The sequence below is a fragment of the Microchirus variegatus genome, assembly GCF_963457635.1.
Source record: "Microchirus variegatus genome assembly, chromosome: 8".
Lineage (NCBI taxonomy): Eukaryota > Metazoa > Chordata > Actinopteri > Pleuronectiformes > Soleidae > Microchirus > Microchirus variegatus.
Window position 1 is genome coordinate 15,542,552 of NC_139809.1, and position 13,250 is coordinate 15,555,801.

The window sequence follows — 13,250 nt, forward strand, 5'->3', positions numbered from 1 at the left end:
GTGTATCGATATAGCGTTTAAGCATAGCGTCATTTTTGTTGTTTTCGTACAAATATTCCACCCTTTTTCCACCGCGGGAACTTGATTCTCAATTACCTGGGATTCTGAAAACCAAAAGTGAGTTTAAAAAGAACAGTTTAAAAGTGAAAACCTTCAATCAAGTTTGGAGCGAAGTTTAGCTAGCTACCTCGCTAGTTAGCGTTTGAACTCATGAACTTTATAAACAAAGCCCATGACTGCTGACGTAATCGCGAGCTAGCAAGCTAACGATTATTTTCATAATCGATAAATCGCTTGGTCCATAAAATGTCAGAAAACATTAAAAAATGTTTATCAGTGTCGGTCAAACCTGGAAATGACAATGTTCTCGAATGTTCTCGTTTTGGTCCACAAACCAAAAATTATTGAGTTTGAATGATTCCTTCATGAAACGAGAGAATGTATTTATGTTTAAGAAGCTAAGAAAAAGCTTCAAAACTATTAATTGTGTAATTGTTTCAGCTCTCGACCAAATTTCAGTGGAAACGTAATCCTGGTAATAAAAGTTCTTGGAAATGTTGGGTGGAACAAGGCGGGGCCTCTTCCAAGAAATGATCCGACATTTATTGCAATAATTCTAAACGATATCGACTTATTTGAACGTGGTAGCTGTTCGTTATCGCCCAGCCCTTGCACAGCTACACCGACACAACGACGCAAACATGTCCAGACATCGTTTTCCTCCCCCACGACTTCAGGCCACAGCTAGTGAACATGATATAAAAATCACAGGTCGTAGTAATTCAAATACCTGCTGATAAAGAAGTAAAATGAAAAAACATGAGCCATCCACACCCACTTCACGCGCGGGTTAAGAATCGGAAAAGGTCTTTAAAGTCTTTGAAGCCACAGTCAGCAGAAGGACATCGAAATGTCAATTATTGTTATTCAACCAAGTCTTCAACCAAAGCAAAAAAAAAAATATACACACTAAATAATGCTTTTCCCAAACTTTCCATAACCCACTTTGTAAAGATGGCAAAAACCTGCAAATAATAACAATAATAATAATAATAATAATAATAATAATGACGTAGCGACTCATTTACAGCCTAATAAATGACTCATTCGCAAAAGAGATGTTTGGTAAATAAATTATATAAAACATACACATACATATATACACATAAAAAGGTTTGTTTGGGGGCCCCCACTAAAAAAAAAAAAAAACTTCCGTGACCCGTGATCTGTCTTTGGGGAATCACTGGTCTAAATATTTACCCTGTATACTTTAAAGACGTTTTTAGAACAACAGTGAAAAATACTGCATCGTTACTATATAAGTACTGTAGTTTCAGTAAACCTCTTTTTTCTTTTTTCATGTTGTGGCGACAAGGCAGTGTTAGTTTGCGATACTGTAGTGTAGGTTCTCCAGTTTGTGGCATTCCAGTATTTTCTTCAAAAATGAAAACAGGCTATGATGAACTCCCTATGATCTGAGGCCAGAGAGGAAAACGCCAGCACCCAGGGATAAACATCCATCCTTAGTCATGTGATCACATGTGCTATATGAAAGTGCTAAATACTGTGACTGTACTGTACGCACCCCGGTATTGAAATGTGTCTCCGTACATGATCAGACGAAGCTTCCTGCGTCCTTTTATTCAAATAAACACTGAAATTATGTTTGTTTGCAAGAACTAAATCATGTTTAGTTCTTGTTTGTAAAACGTGGCTCTACTCACGCTGCTGCAACACACGAATAATACGATTTTACGCCATCGGGAGGCACTGATATGACGATTAGTGTTGATATTGAATCGGTGATAAATAAACGTGTGTGTGTGTGTGTGAGAGCTGATGATTAGAGCCACGGTTCTCAAACTGGGGTACGCGTACCATCAGTGGTACGTACCAGAAATACTGTTCTACTGTGTACATACAAGGGCCACCATGTGAGTGGGATTTTTAAACCGGAGTGTGTAGAAAATAATACAAATAATAAATTAAATAATAATTAGTGCTAGGCACATTAACGCATGGCGCGTTTCCATGACAACTGACCGGAAAAGGACGCGCTTGACGTCATGTTTACGTGACTCCGGATTGTTCAAATGAGTCTCTAAAGTAACGCTAAACTTTAAAAACAGAGGCACACATACGCAGTACACAGGTACGCTAGTTATTTGTAGCGCTGCTCGTTTCGTTTAATAAACAGACCACACCAGTTCTACTGTAGGTGCGCTAACAGCGCTAAAAGCAGCTAACAGAGCTAAGGGAGCTAACTGGTAAATGGTGCCACGACTCCGGTAAAGCAGTACGTAAACATGACGTGGAAGCATGTCATGCGTTTTTGTGCGCTAGCGTTGACGCCGTTAGCGTGCCCAGCACTAATGATAATACTAAAAGGAAGGGTTAGGTTGTTGAGAGAGCTACTTCGGGTTTGTAAAAGTTAGAGAACCGCTGGATTAGCGGCTAACGTCAGCTGAGGTGGACGGATCGTGTTCACGCAGCCTGAGGAAATGTGGAAACCAAATCCGAAAGTTGTGTTGTGTGATAATTCCTTCGGGGACCGATTAGCAGAGCTGTATGTTGTGCAATCTGGATGTGATCAGATCACTCGGGACGGATGTTCATACCACATCTGAACAGGCTCAATTTGAGATCTATTTCAGACTCTGCATGTGCAGGTAGGAAGTCTCATTTTTGAGGTAACTCGACATATTCTTTGTCGATGCAAATAATCTTTGCGCGGTCCTAATCCTGCAGAAAGAAATATGGCTTTTCGTGTACAGATGATACATTTCATTTCACGTTGATAGTGGAATCTGAATTCACTGATATTTTGGTCGGTCTTTGATGTGGTCTGAGGACACGTTATGTTATATTAGAGCTGCAACTAAGGATTATTCTCATCATCGATTAACCTGTGGATTATTTGTTTGGTCCATAAAGTGTTGATTGATGTTTACCAAACCTCAAACTCTTTAACTTTGAATGATTTCTTTGTCAAATGGAGCAAAGAAACCAGGAAATATTGACATTTTTAAGAAGCTGAAAAATCCTGAAAGTGTGTTCGATCGAATAATTGTTGCAGCCCGACACGACAAACCAACTCCCGTTTGTTCCCTCCCGAAAGATTGATTGTACCATCAATTTATAATACTATTTAAAAAATCAGAACTTGTATTCTTCTTCTTCTTCTTATTGTTATTTTCTTTTTTTTTTAAGCTCTGATGAGATAAAAGATACAAATACAGTTAGGCAAGAAGGATCATGTCTGTTTTTGCATTTCAGGAGGATGAAAATTTGGCTTTTCACTGTGTCACGTGACCATTTTACAGCAGAACAAAAAAAAAATCCAGCCATGACAGCAACAGCAACAATAATATAATAATAATAATAATAACCATAGATAGTGTTAAAGGGCAACATCTGATCACGAGTCGGTGGTCTAAGCCCACTTTTGAGGAAAAAGAACCTCACTCCTGACCTGGAATCCATTATCAGGAGCAGTAAAGTGAAAAGTGTCTCGGCGAAACTCCCAACGACCCTGCTGGACAGTCTTTGGGTCTGTTTTCAGAGGAGCCTTTTGGTCCAGTCACATGACAAACGCCGGTTACTACGACGACGACGACGACAACCCCTGTGCTCGGTCGTAATCCGTGATCAGGCCTTTGATATGCGACAATTTCTGATGGAGGTACTCACAGCGTTTCTTCTCTTCCCGATAGCCGGGGAATTTCTGCAAGAGGAAACGGAGGAAGAACCAGTGAGTGAGGTCAAGAACATTTTCCAGGTTTTTCTTACAGTCGTTCACAAACTGGATATTTTTGAGTGACATGGAGTAGGGATCGGACTACTTATGGTATTTATCGTCCATTGTGATTTTTTTTTTAAAGCACTCACGATAAATTGATTATCCATGTTTACAAATGATTAACATCTCACAAACAACAAATTTAGTGTCAGGGTTTTATTTTGAATGACCACAAGGGGGAGCCTCCATCTTTCCAGTCATTCCAGGTCCTGTTTTTGCATATTTTTCTGTCTTATATTGTATTTTTGCACATTAAAAACAACAATGTAAAGCGATAACAAATGTATTATACCACCTGAAGTAAAAAAATATTTGAAATATCTTTAAAAAAAACTTGTTTTAAAACTAAAAATGGACCCAGATTTGAGCCGACTCACTTGGGAATTAATCAAGCACAACATGCAACCACTATAACAACATTTCCTGATGAAGAATGCATGTAAATAACTATAGTTTGACATTTTAATCAAGAAATAATAATGTGCTTTACTATTTTTTTGGTTTCTAACCCTAACCCTTGATAGGGCAGCTGTGGCATGAACCCTATATTGGTTGGTGGTCTAATAATTGTGTTAAAACACTTTATATTTACAGTTATTGTGTGAAATGTTCATATGGAGTTAGATGCCATGAGTTTTGCCAGTCCAGGCGATATTATATATTACAAGAGGCAATTTCTACATTGTTTAAACTGTTTTGGTGAAATTATCAACAAAAATCTACAAGCAAAAGTCGAATAACCTCAGTTAAATGGCATGTCGTGTACAATTTATTAAGTTTATGAGTTTATTTTCCAAATTCATTAAGGTTTAAGCACTGATAATGTTCATATCAAACACTAAAAATTGATATTATCATATGAGTGGTTCTTGCATCAAGTATCACATAAAAAAAAGGATTGAAATAGTTTCTTACTTTTTTATACTTTCGGTACTTTTGTAGTATTTGTTCCTCCATGAGCTGTGAAAGGGTAACATGGGAAGAAAAAAATAAAAGTGTTAGTGGAGCCACGCGTTGGACGTGTTTTGGCGAAACACAAAGAGCAGCGAGCGAGCGAGCGAGCGAGCACGTATGTCGCTGTGTCCACAAAGTACCTTGTACTCTTGTGTTCCCGGGGAGAGCGTGTTGATCTTTGATCCCAACTGAACAAACATCTCCGTGATTGCCCCAATGCGGTCGTGAAGAGCTCTGTATTCGTCGTACTCTGCGCAGAAGTCGTCCTTGTACTGTTGACGCTGGTCCAGTGCCGTTATGCTGCTGTATTTTCTATTTAAAAAGAAGACACAAAAAACAGCAGCTTGTTGAAAAGCAGATAGTGACCCGGTCCGTCCAGCAGGTGGCACTGCAGGTCGGCGCAGAGACGACTGACACGTCACTGATTTTTACAGCCTGATGTGTCGACCAGATGTACAAACACAAGGCATGAGACCATTTGTTTTTTCAAAGTCAGTCTCTGTGATGCGTTGTGACAGCTCATTTAAACATGTGTTTTATTTATTTCCCCCTGTATTTATGCGAATGTTTAGAAGCTAAACCCTTCAGAGACAAGTCGGGGTTCTGTTCTCTCTCTGTTTGCGGTTTTGGACGCATAAAAGGCTAAAACTCCCCAGTGACGGATGAAATCAACAAGGACAATAAATGCGCCGATCTGCTTTCAGTTACTTGGATCTCACTCTCTAAATCTAGCGAATATAACATTAGCGCACGCTGCGACATCTTACATTAAATAATCGGGCAGTTCCTCCGCCGGCGTTCCGTTGACAGGTGTTTTCTCTCCCTCGTGGTCTGCGTAGAGAGAGAGAGGAAAAAGGTTAAAGCCATTAGCCGTACGTAAAAAGCGATAATATGTCCATCATATCAAGGCTGACGGGATCATTTATCACAGCTTTGTGATAAGAGATCTGATTCCAAGGTAAAGCTGTGACGTCAACAGGCCCCAGAGCAGGAGGCAGAGCAGCCTGCTGACTCGGTCGACCGTAGGTCACCCAGCTGTTGCTCAGTCAATCATCAACAGACTTTGAGTGGGGAGGGTTTGGAGAAAGTGTTACAGTGCCCACAACAGTCACCGTGCTCTATATTTGCTCTTTCCAGCGAGTCGACCCAGATTTTTGTTGTTGTTGCTGAAATAAGCTGATAACACTCACGACCTGAGCAAACGGTGTCACGAAACGTGTCGGTAAAAACGAAGAGAGTTTCCTTTACCTTTGAGATTTTCTTGTTTCTGCTTCAGGTCCGGACTGGTCTCGATCCAGTCCAGCTTTAAGCGCTCGCGTTCTTTGTCTTTGTGCTTTTTGGACTTCTTCTTTTTATGCTGGCCGTTGTTGAGCTGTTGGTTCATGCAAATGGAGGTTTCGGCGAGCGGCGGCGGCTTGGGGCTGGGGGTGGTCGGCGTGGCGGGGGCGGGCGCTGGCTCTGGCTCTGTCCTCTGCAGTTTGGGGACAGGTTGGGACGATACGCTGAGTTTGTGCGGCGAGTACGGGCCGTTCGGGCTCCCCGGGAGGCGACTGCTGGTTTTGTCAAACTCCAGTTTGACCGGGATGCGAGAGTTCCCGTGACTGTTGGCACTACGAGCCCCATTGGTGCCGTAGTCTCCAGGAGAGGGCGACTGCTGCTGGTCTAATAGTCTTTGTTTTTTGGGGGTTTGACAGCTGGATGTGTCCGAGGGTAATGGTCGTTTCTGGGGGGGGGGGAACAAAACAGAACATCGTGAACGACCATGAATAACATGCTGCTAGCCAAACGTACCCATAGCATATTCATCAGAACAGTTAACTATAAGAACAGAACGGGTTTGCCACACCTTGGTTGACATCAATTTGAAGGACTTTTTAAGAATTTCCAGGACCAAATTCAAGGACCAAAATGTGCTGACAGCCTTAAGATAGAAGGGCAACTTGTAAGACCCACTCCGCCCCCATGATGGCGTCCACTTTTATTGATTTGCGAGACGGAGATCTTGGAATTTGCTATCTCTTCCTTTAACTTTACTCGCTCATTGTTCTGCACGGAATCTCACGCCAACGGTAGAGAGTGGCAGCGCTAGCAATTATGACTCTACGTTTTTTTTCTGCGTAGGTCCAGCATGAAAGGGCAGGTAGCGTCGTAACAAACATGGGGAGATATTTACCTAAATCATCAATTTAACTTCCCTTTGTAAACTATTAATTCAGAACTGTGTGCACAATTAGCATGTTTGCTTTTTTGTTTCTGGCCCGCAGCATGCTAGCTTAGCATAATTGCTTTGCTGGCTGTGTTCACAAGAAACAAATTCCTCGTGTTCACATGGCATGTAAAATGTTATTGAACTGTTTTGCCATGAGCACTTGGCTATAAAACTATGATATATATACTGTATATATATCGATATCTATATGTGATATAGGTAGTATAAAACTGATTAGAACTTGAACTATCTACACAGCGATATTAAAAATTGCTTTTACTGTCTGTCTGTCTGCAAAAATCAGTATATTTATTTGCCTTTAAAGTAAAGTAGAAATGGCACAAAGTAGAATTCTTTCAAATGGAGGAGGATAATTACCACAGAGAGATTCTTGGCAGGGCTGAGTTGTGAAGGCGAGTCCCCAGGTGTTTTGTGGAATGAATTGTTGGACTGAGGACTCTTCAGCTGGCTACTGTGCACCGGCTGGAGCTTCCTGAGGAAAAGATTGGGAACACGGAACGTTCAGTCGAGACATGAGTTGGTCGGACAAGGTCAGTCACCTGCAGAGCTTAACAGGAAGAGGCAGCCATGCAGGTCATCCATCTTGGTCGGGGCAGATTTATGAGCAAGCTGATAAGCGTCACGACTTCCAGAGAAGAAGAAAATATTACTTTCTGTGGAAAGGAGTCAACGCCGGCATTGCAAATGACTTTGTCAAATGTATTTTTTGCAAGAGGAAACCACATAGACCGAGCACGGCACAACAATGGCAGCAGATTGAACCTCTGTGGGACCAAACCCCTCTCAGTTAATCTGCTTCCTACAGCTTCTTCCTCAAGCAGACGCCACTACAAATAAAAAGCTACACCCTCTGAATCATTTAGCTAGAACTATTACTCATTGACATAAACTAGTAAAAATCTACAGCGCATAAACACGGAGCCCTTGTACAGATTCATCACACTTGGCGAACAAACTTCCATGACAACAACAAATGGACGTCTTTCACACGTACAGCGGGGGGGTTACGCAATCAGCCAGCAGTGGGGATTTGCACTTTTTCCAAAACACTCTCCGAGCACATGGCCTGCATGTTTACTGGCAAGGCAGAGAGAGAGAGAACATGGGAGGGAGGGGGAAGAGGGAGGAGACTCGGCCTGAAAACTCCGCCGTGCTACTCTGAACTCCTCCATGCTAATGCCATTTGGCAAAACTGCGCACGGAATACTTTCCCCTCCGCTTTGATGTGTCCATTAAGAGATTCATCAGCGCAGAGCAGTCGTCTTTTTGAAGCTCCCCTTTCAGCGTGATCATAGAAGACGTCTGCATTCATTCTCTGATCTCTCTCTCTCTCTATTACTGGCAGCACTGTCACTATGCGTTCATCCCTCAGTCCGTCCTTAATGCATCATCTGCCTGCATGGAACTCGAAAAAGAAGTTTTTTTTTTGTTTTTTTTACGCAACAGGCAATTTGGAAAATATGTTTGTACTCCTGCTTGCCAAGAGTGGAACGAAGATACCGCTGTCAGTTTTATGCTGGGAAAACAGAGTTGTAGCTGCCGGGTGATTAGTTTAGCATAAAGAGCAAAGACTTAGAACGTGGAGATGCAGCTCGACTGGCTGCTTCTGAAGCATAAAGACAATATCTCCGGGTCCAATGTGTCAAAAAGACAGTGTTCACAGAGGTGAACAGAGATCGGCTGGCAACTCCACTGATTGTCAGGTTAATGGTGTCAATCACTCCTTAAAGACCGCACAATTACCATTATATAAATTATAGCTCCATTTAGAGTAAAATAGAAGCAAACCATGTGGCATTTTTTTGCTTTTCCATTAGTGATAGTACCTGATACCTGGTGCTTTTTTTTGTACCTAGCCCCACGTCCGGCACTTGAATCAAACCAAACAATACTGAACTGTAGATCAATTAAAAAGAATCGCCAACATTTAGCAAGGAAATGTCTAAAATCCCTAAAATTTAACAGAGGCGTATTCAGCGCCAGCACTGCGATCGTTAGCCGAATCGCAACCTGTTCATTGACTGTGTCTTTCAAACAAATCTTTTATAATGAACTGATTCTAATGATTCACTTACACCGAAAACAACTGCTTTGACCGCTACTAGTTTGTTTGTTTGCGCCTCGTATAAAACGGCGTCACAGCAGTTTTGCGCAACCGTCCTATGACGGGCCCTCCCACGTTGTAGAGGTATTATGAAGTAATGGAAAACCACACGTCCAGACCAATCCGAGTCAAGTAGAGTCAAGTAGCGCAAGAACCGTATCATGGAAAAGCACCAATAGTGGATTTTCTTGACATACTATTATACACTACCGTTCAAAGGAAAATCACATTTTGCCAATGAATAAAACATTAAATGAATCAAAAATACACTCTATACATTGTTAATGTTGTAAACTTCTAGCTGCAAACATCTGGTTTTTAATGCAATATGTACATAGGTGTATAGAGGCCCATTTCCAGCAACCATCTCTTCAGTGTTCTCATGGCACATTGTGTTTGCTAATGGCGTTAGAAGGCTATTGGAATAAAACTCATTATTTCTAATCTTGTCAATGTCTTGACTATATTTTCTATTCCTTTTGCAACTCTTTAGATGAATAAAAGTGTGAGTTCCAATGGTAAACTAAACAAAAATGTTGAAGGTAGTGTATTACATATTTTGCAAAATGGTGAACTCATTTTTTTTTTTAACTCACCTGATCAGGAGCCTAAGGATGAGCTGCTTTTCTTCTTCTAGATATCCAGGCCAGTCTCTCTGAACGTGTCTGTACAGCTCATCCTTCAGAGAGTAGCTGTGGTCTTTCGGGTTCAGTTTCCCAACCTGTAACCGCGACAACAACGCAATGTTAATCAACAAGAAGAGGACAGAAAAAGAGGCCAAAAAAGAACTGGATATGTGTGTTAACACTGCTCAGGGGGGGGGTCTGTATTGTTTCTGCAGTTTAACCCCGCCTCTACACAACTTAATTTGCGGATAAACGACTGATAGAGATCTGCCCAAATCAACAACTTTCAATTTTCAAAGCAGTCGGCGATCCCAGCTGGAGACAGCCTGCCCCTCTCCTGTCAAAACACAATCCTCTCCTCTAAAGATAACTACAGCTCAGCCCTAATTACAGCTACCAGTGGCGACACAGTCTCCACTCGACGACTGCAGAGGGACACTCGAAACGTTGTGAACACAGGAAATACGCCTGAAATAAACTCACTGACTTTTGTCTTGTGCCGCACGGCAGACGGCTGTACGTTATGTACGTGTTACAACACAGCAAGTTAGCGGGGGGACTAAATTATTGTTGAAGCTTTAAAGCATTTTACCTGATATCAAGTCACGCTAAAGAGCTGTTTTTGCTCACATGAAAGACGATTCATTTGAGCTACAAGTTGCAGTGGGGATGCATTTATAGAAGCTTGTCCACCTCCAAGACACTAGGTGGCGATGTGTCCCCATTCTGCGTTTTCGTATTAAATGCTTTCCGGTTTACGTGGCAGCTAGTTTTTAGCATGTCGGGCATCATTTTGTGACTTCCTACCGTCCCTGAACTTTAAAATATAAATTTTCTTGAACTGGCAGTTTATAAACAAAATTTTAGTGCTGGGAACGTTAACGTTAACGCACAATAACAAATGCAGCGTTTCCATGACGACTGACTGGAAAAAGAGGCGTGTGATGTCATGTTTACGTGCCGTGGCACCGGGTCCAGGCACCGGTTACCAGTTAGCTCCGTTAGCTGCGTTACCTCCTTTAGTGCCGTTAGCACGCACTAGTTTATAGAGTGATAGAGCGCCACCTATGGAGGCGGACTCGGCAAGTTGTGGCAAGTGTGACATATTTTAAATAGGGCTGGGCTTGTTAACGGCGTCAATGTGTCCAGGCACCGCTTACCAGTTAGCTGCGCTAGCTCCTTTAGCGCCGTTAGCGCGCCTCCAGTCAAACTGGAGCGGTCTGTTTATTTAACAACAAGAGCAGCGCTACAAATAACCAGCGTACCTGTGTACTGCGTATGTGTGCCTCTGTTTTTAAAGTTTTTTTTAAAGTTAAACGTTGGCGCCGTTAACGCCGTTAAGCACTAATGTGCCTCGCACTACAACATTTATATCTAATTCATTTTGCCAAGTTTTTCCTTTTTCTTGCCGTCGTATCTCATGATTTCCAGGTCAAAGACAACTGTGGGGCATAAGTCGTCAAACTTGTCAAATCCAGTGAAAGACGATTGTGTAACACAATCATTTTTCTTCCAAAGTTATGTAATATAAGTACTGGCCGTGTGCCAGATGTCTCACCTCATCTAGAACTGAGGTCAGGTCACTCTTGTCCTTTGGACTGGCCCGCTCCCTCTCCAACCACAGTAGCAGCTCAGGTTTCCTGTAGGGCTTTAAGGCCAGGAGATGAATGATGCGATCCCTCAGGGGGCGGTGCGCAACAGGGCTGGGAACCAGGTTCCTCTTGTTGTTGGGCGAGTGTTTGCTGCTGCCATCCGAGCCCGATACCAGACCCTGCTTCCTCTGGACCTTCACGCACTTGCCTGGATCAAAACAAAGCGACGCACAGATGAGTTTCAACGTGAACTCGATTGTGTGGAAGGTGATGAGGGCAGTGGTGGAGACGGCTAAATCGGAAAAAAGTTATCGCGGCAGAAATCAAAAGCAGATTCCGACTGGCGGTACAGTCGCTACCCAACGTAAAACCCAGAGGAGCAAAGAGATTATAACCGCTCTGATAACAGGATTCACATATGATGACAGTATCCAATAACAGCGCGGCCTGTGTGTACCGCTCCTAATCCGGTCCTCAGGACAGTCAAATTATGCTGATTATGAAAAACGGCTCCACACGCGAGCGAGCGCCAACTCTGGCCGCGCGCATTTTCATTCTCCCTACGCCTCTCTGTTCGTGCAAACGCAAACAGTTGCAGTACGTGCAGCACTTTCAGTGAGCTCTAGAAACAGCGCACGCATGTACAGTAAATACTTTGAACCTGAGGGCCCAGGCTCCTGCGAGTGGAAAAGGGTTGACAGTAGGGTTAGAGCCTGCTGCTGAGTAAACAGTCGAGAATGGAAACTCAACCAGCGAACACACAGAGAAGCCCTTTCTCTCTCTCCGTCGAAGACCTAATTCACTCGGCCCTGCACAGGCAGCGACTATAGATATCTGCACAGTGTAATCTCATTACGACTTTAAGCCTTACTTTTCAGGTTGCTATAGGTCAAAAAACTGGCAGACGTATGTGTGTCTACGACATTTTATGGTGCAGTGATACTCTTTTAGATAAAAAAAAAAAGAAAAAAAAAAGGTGTATTTTAGTCCCTTTAAATCTGCCCTGCAGAGAATCGTAGAGTCTTGCATGAGCTTGTCCTGAACAACCGAGCATGAAGATGTTTTAAGCGAGTATCCTTCCTGCACTAAAAAACCTGTACGGCCACATTTCAAACAAGCAGCGACTAGAGCCATTGTTTGACGGTAATAAATTAAACGTAGCTTGAAGGAAGTCTGGACTGAAAAGTTAAGTCTAATTATACTTTGCCGCAGTTACTCGTAATATCTCACTTGCAGCAACTGATGTCCTTTACAGTAATAACTGTGTGTTTGTTTAATGGCAGTGACCAGGCATGAGGAAAAGGCAACGAGTTTTAGTGAGCAAAAAAAATGATTATTATGACTCAGGAGAATTCATTTTCAGGCAGGTTGTAAAACACCTGGTGACCACGCATTGCAATGAAACATTAAATCATGCACTGTTATCTCACATTAAGAGCATTTGTCTACTCTGAAACCTCTAATTGCAGGTTTTCTGGCGTGCCGAGGACCATAAAAAACAACCCTGTGCTTTTCATTGCATCCATAACCCATTAATTTTGAAGAGAAGTGAACGGCGGCTTGTGAATAACTTTCAAGTTAAATGGGACATCTCATGTCGGCTCATGCCTTTGCCATGATTTGTACGACACGTGTGTTACACAGATATGTTAAACGCATCGCGTAAAAGCTGCTCCCACCTCCTCCTCTGTAACAGCTGGCTACAGCAATTATGCTAAACATCATGTTGTGGCGTTGGACGGCGTGGCATGTTTCCGTCCTTAAAATGTTCTCGACAAGCATTTAAACTAGTGAGACTTCTGATTGCCATCTACGGAGATGGCGAGCGGTGAATTCAATTGACAGTGACACTAAAACCAAGGTGTTTTGTGCTACGGTGATACCACACACGTAAAGGCTCATGTTACTCCAGGTTGAGTGCGGCCTCTTCTTCTTTAAGATCTTA

General features: G+C 42.5%; 1 protein-coding gene across 1 annotated transcript in view; it reads right to left on the reverse strand.

The window, feature by feature from the left end:
- Nucleotides 1-3,281: 3,281 nt before the first annotated feature.
- The window catches only part of LOC310930995 (RNA polymerase II elongation factor ELL), a gene marked incomplete at its 5' end in the record, with an annotated part of 31,837 nt that continues 21,868 nt past the window's right edge, over nt 3,282-13,250 (reverse strand). Inside the window, 8 exon segments of the mRNA XM_083894066.1 lie at nt 3,282-3,724; nt 4,715-4,759; nt 4,894-5,065; nt 5,521-5,584; nt 6,002-6,476; nt 7,341-7,455; nt 9,684-9,808; nt 11,272-11,513. Of these exon segments, the coding sequence (XP_083750192.1) occupies nt 3,602-3,724; nt 4,715-4,759; nt 4,894-5,065; nt 5,521-5,584; nt 6,002-6,476; nt 7,341-7,455; nt 9,684-9,808; nt 11,272-11,513 (1,361 nt within the window). The 3' untranslated portion in view covers nt 3,282-3,601.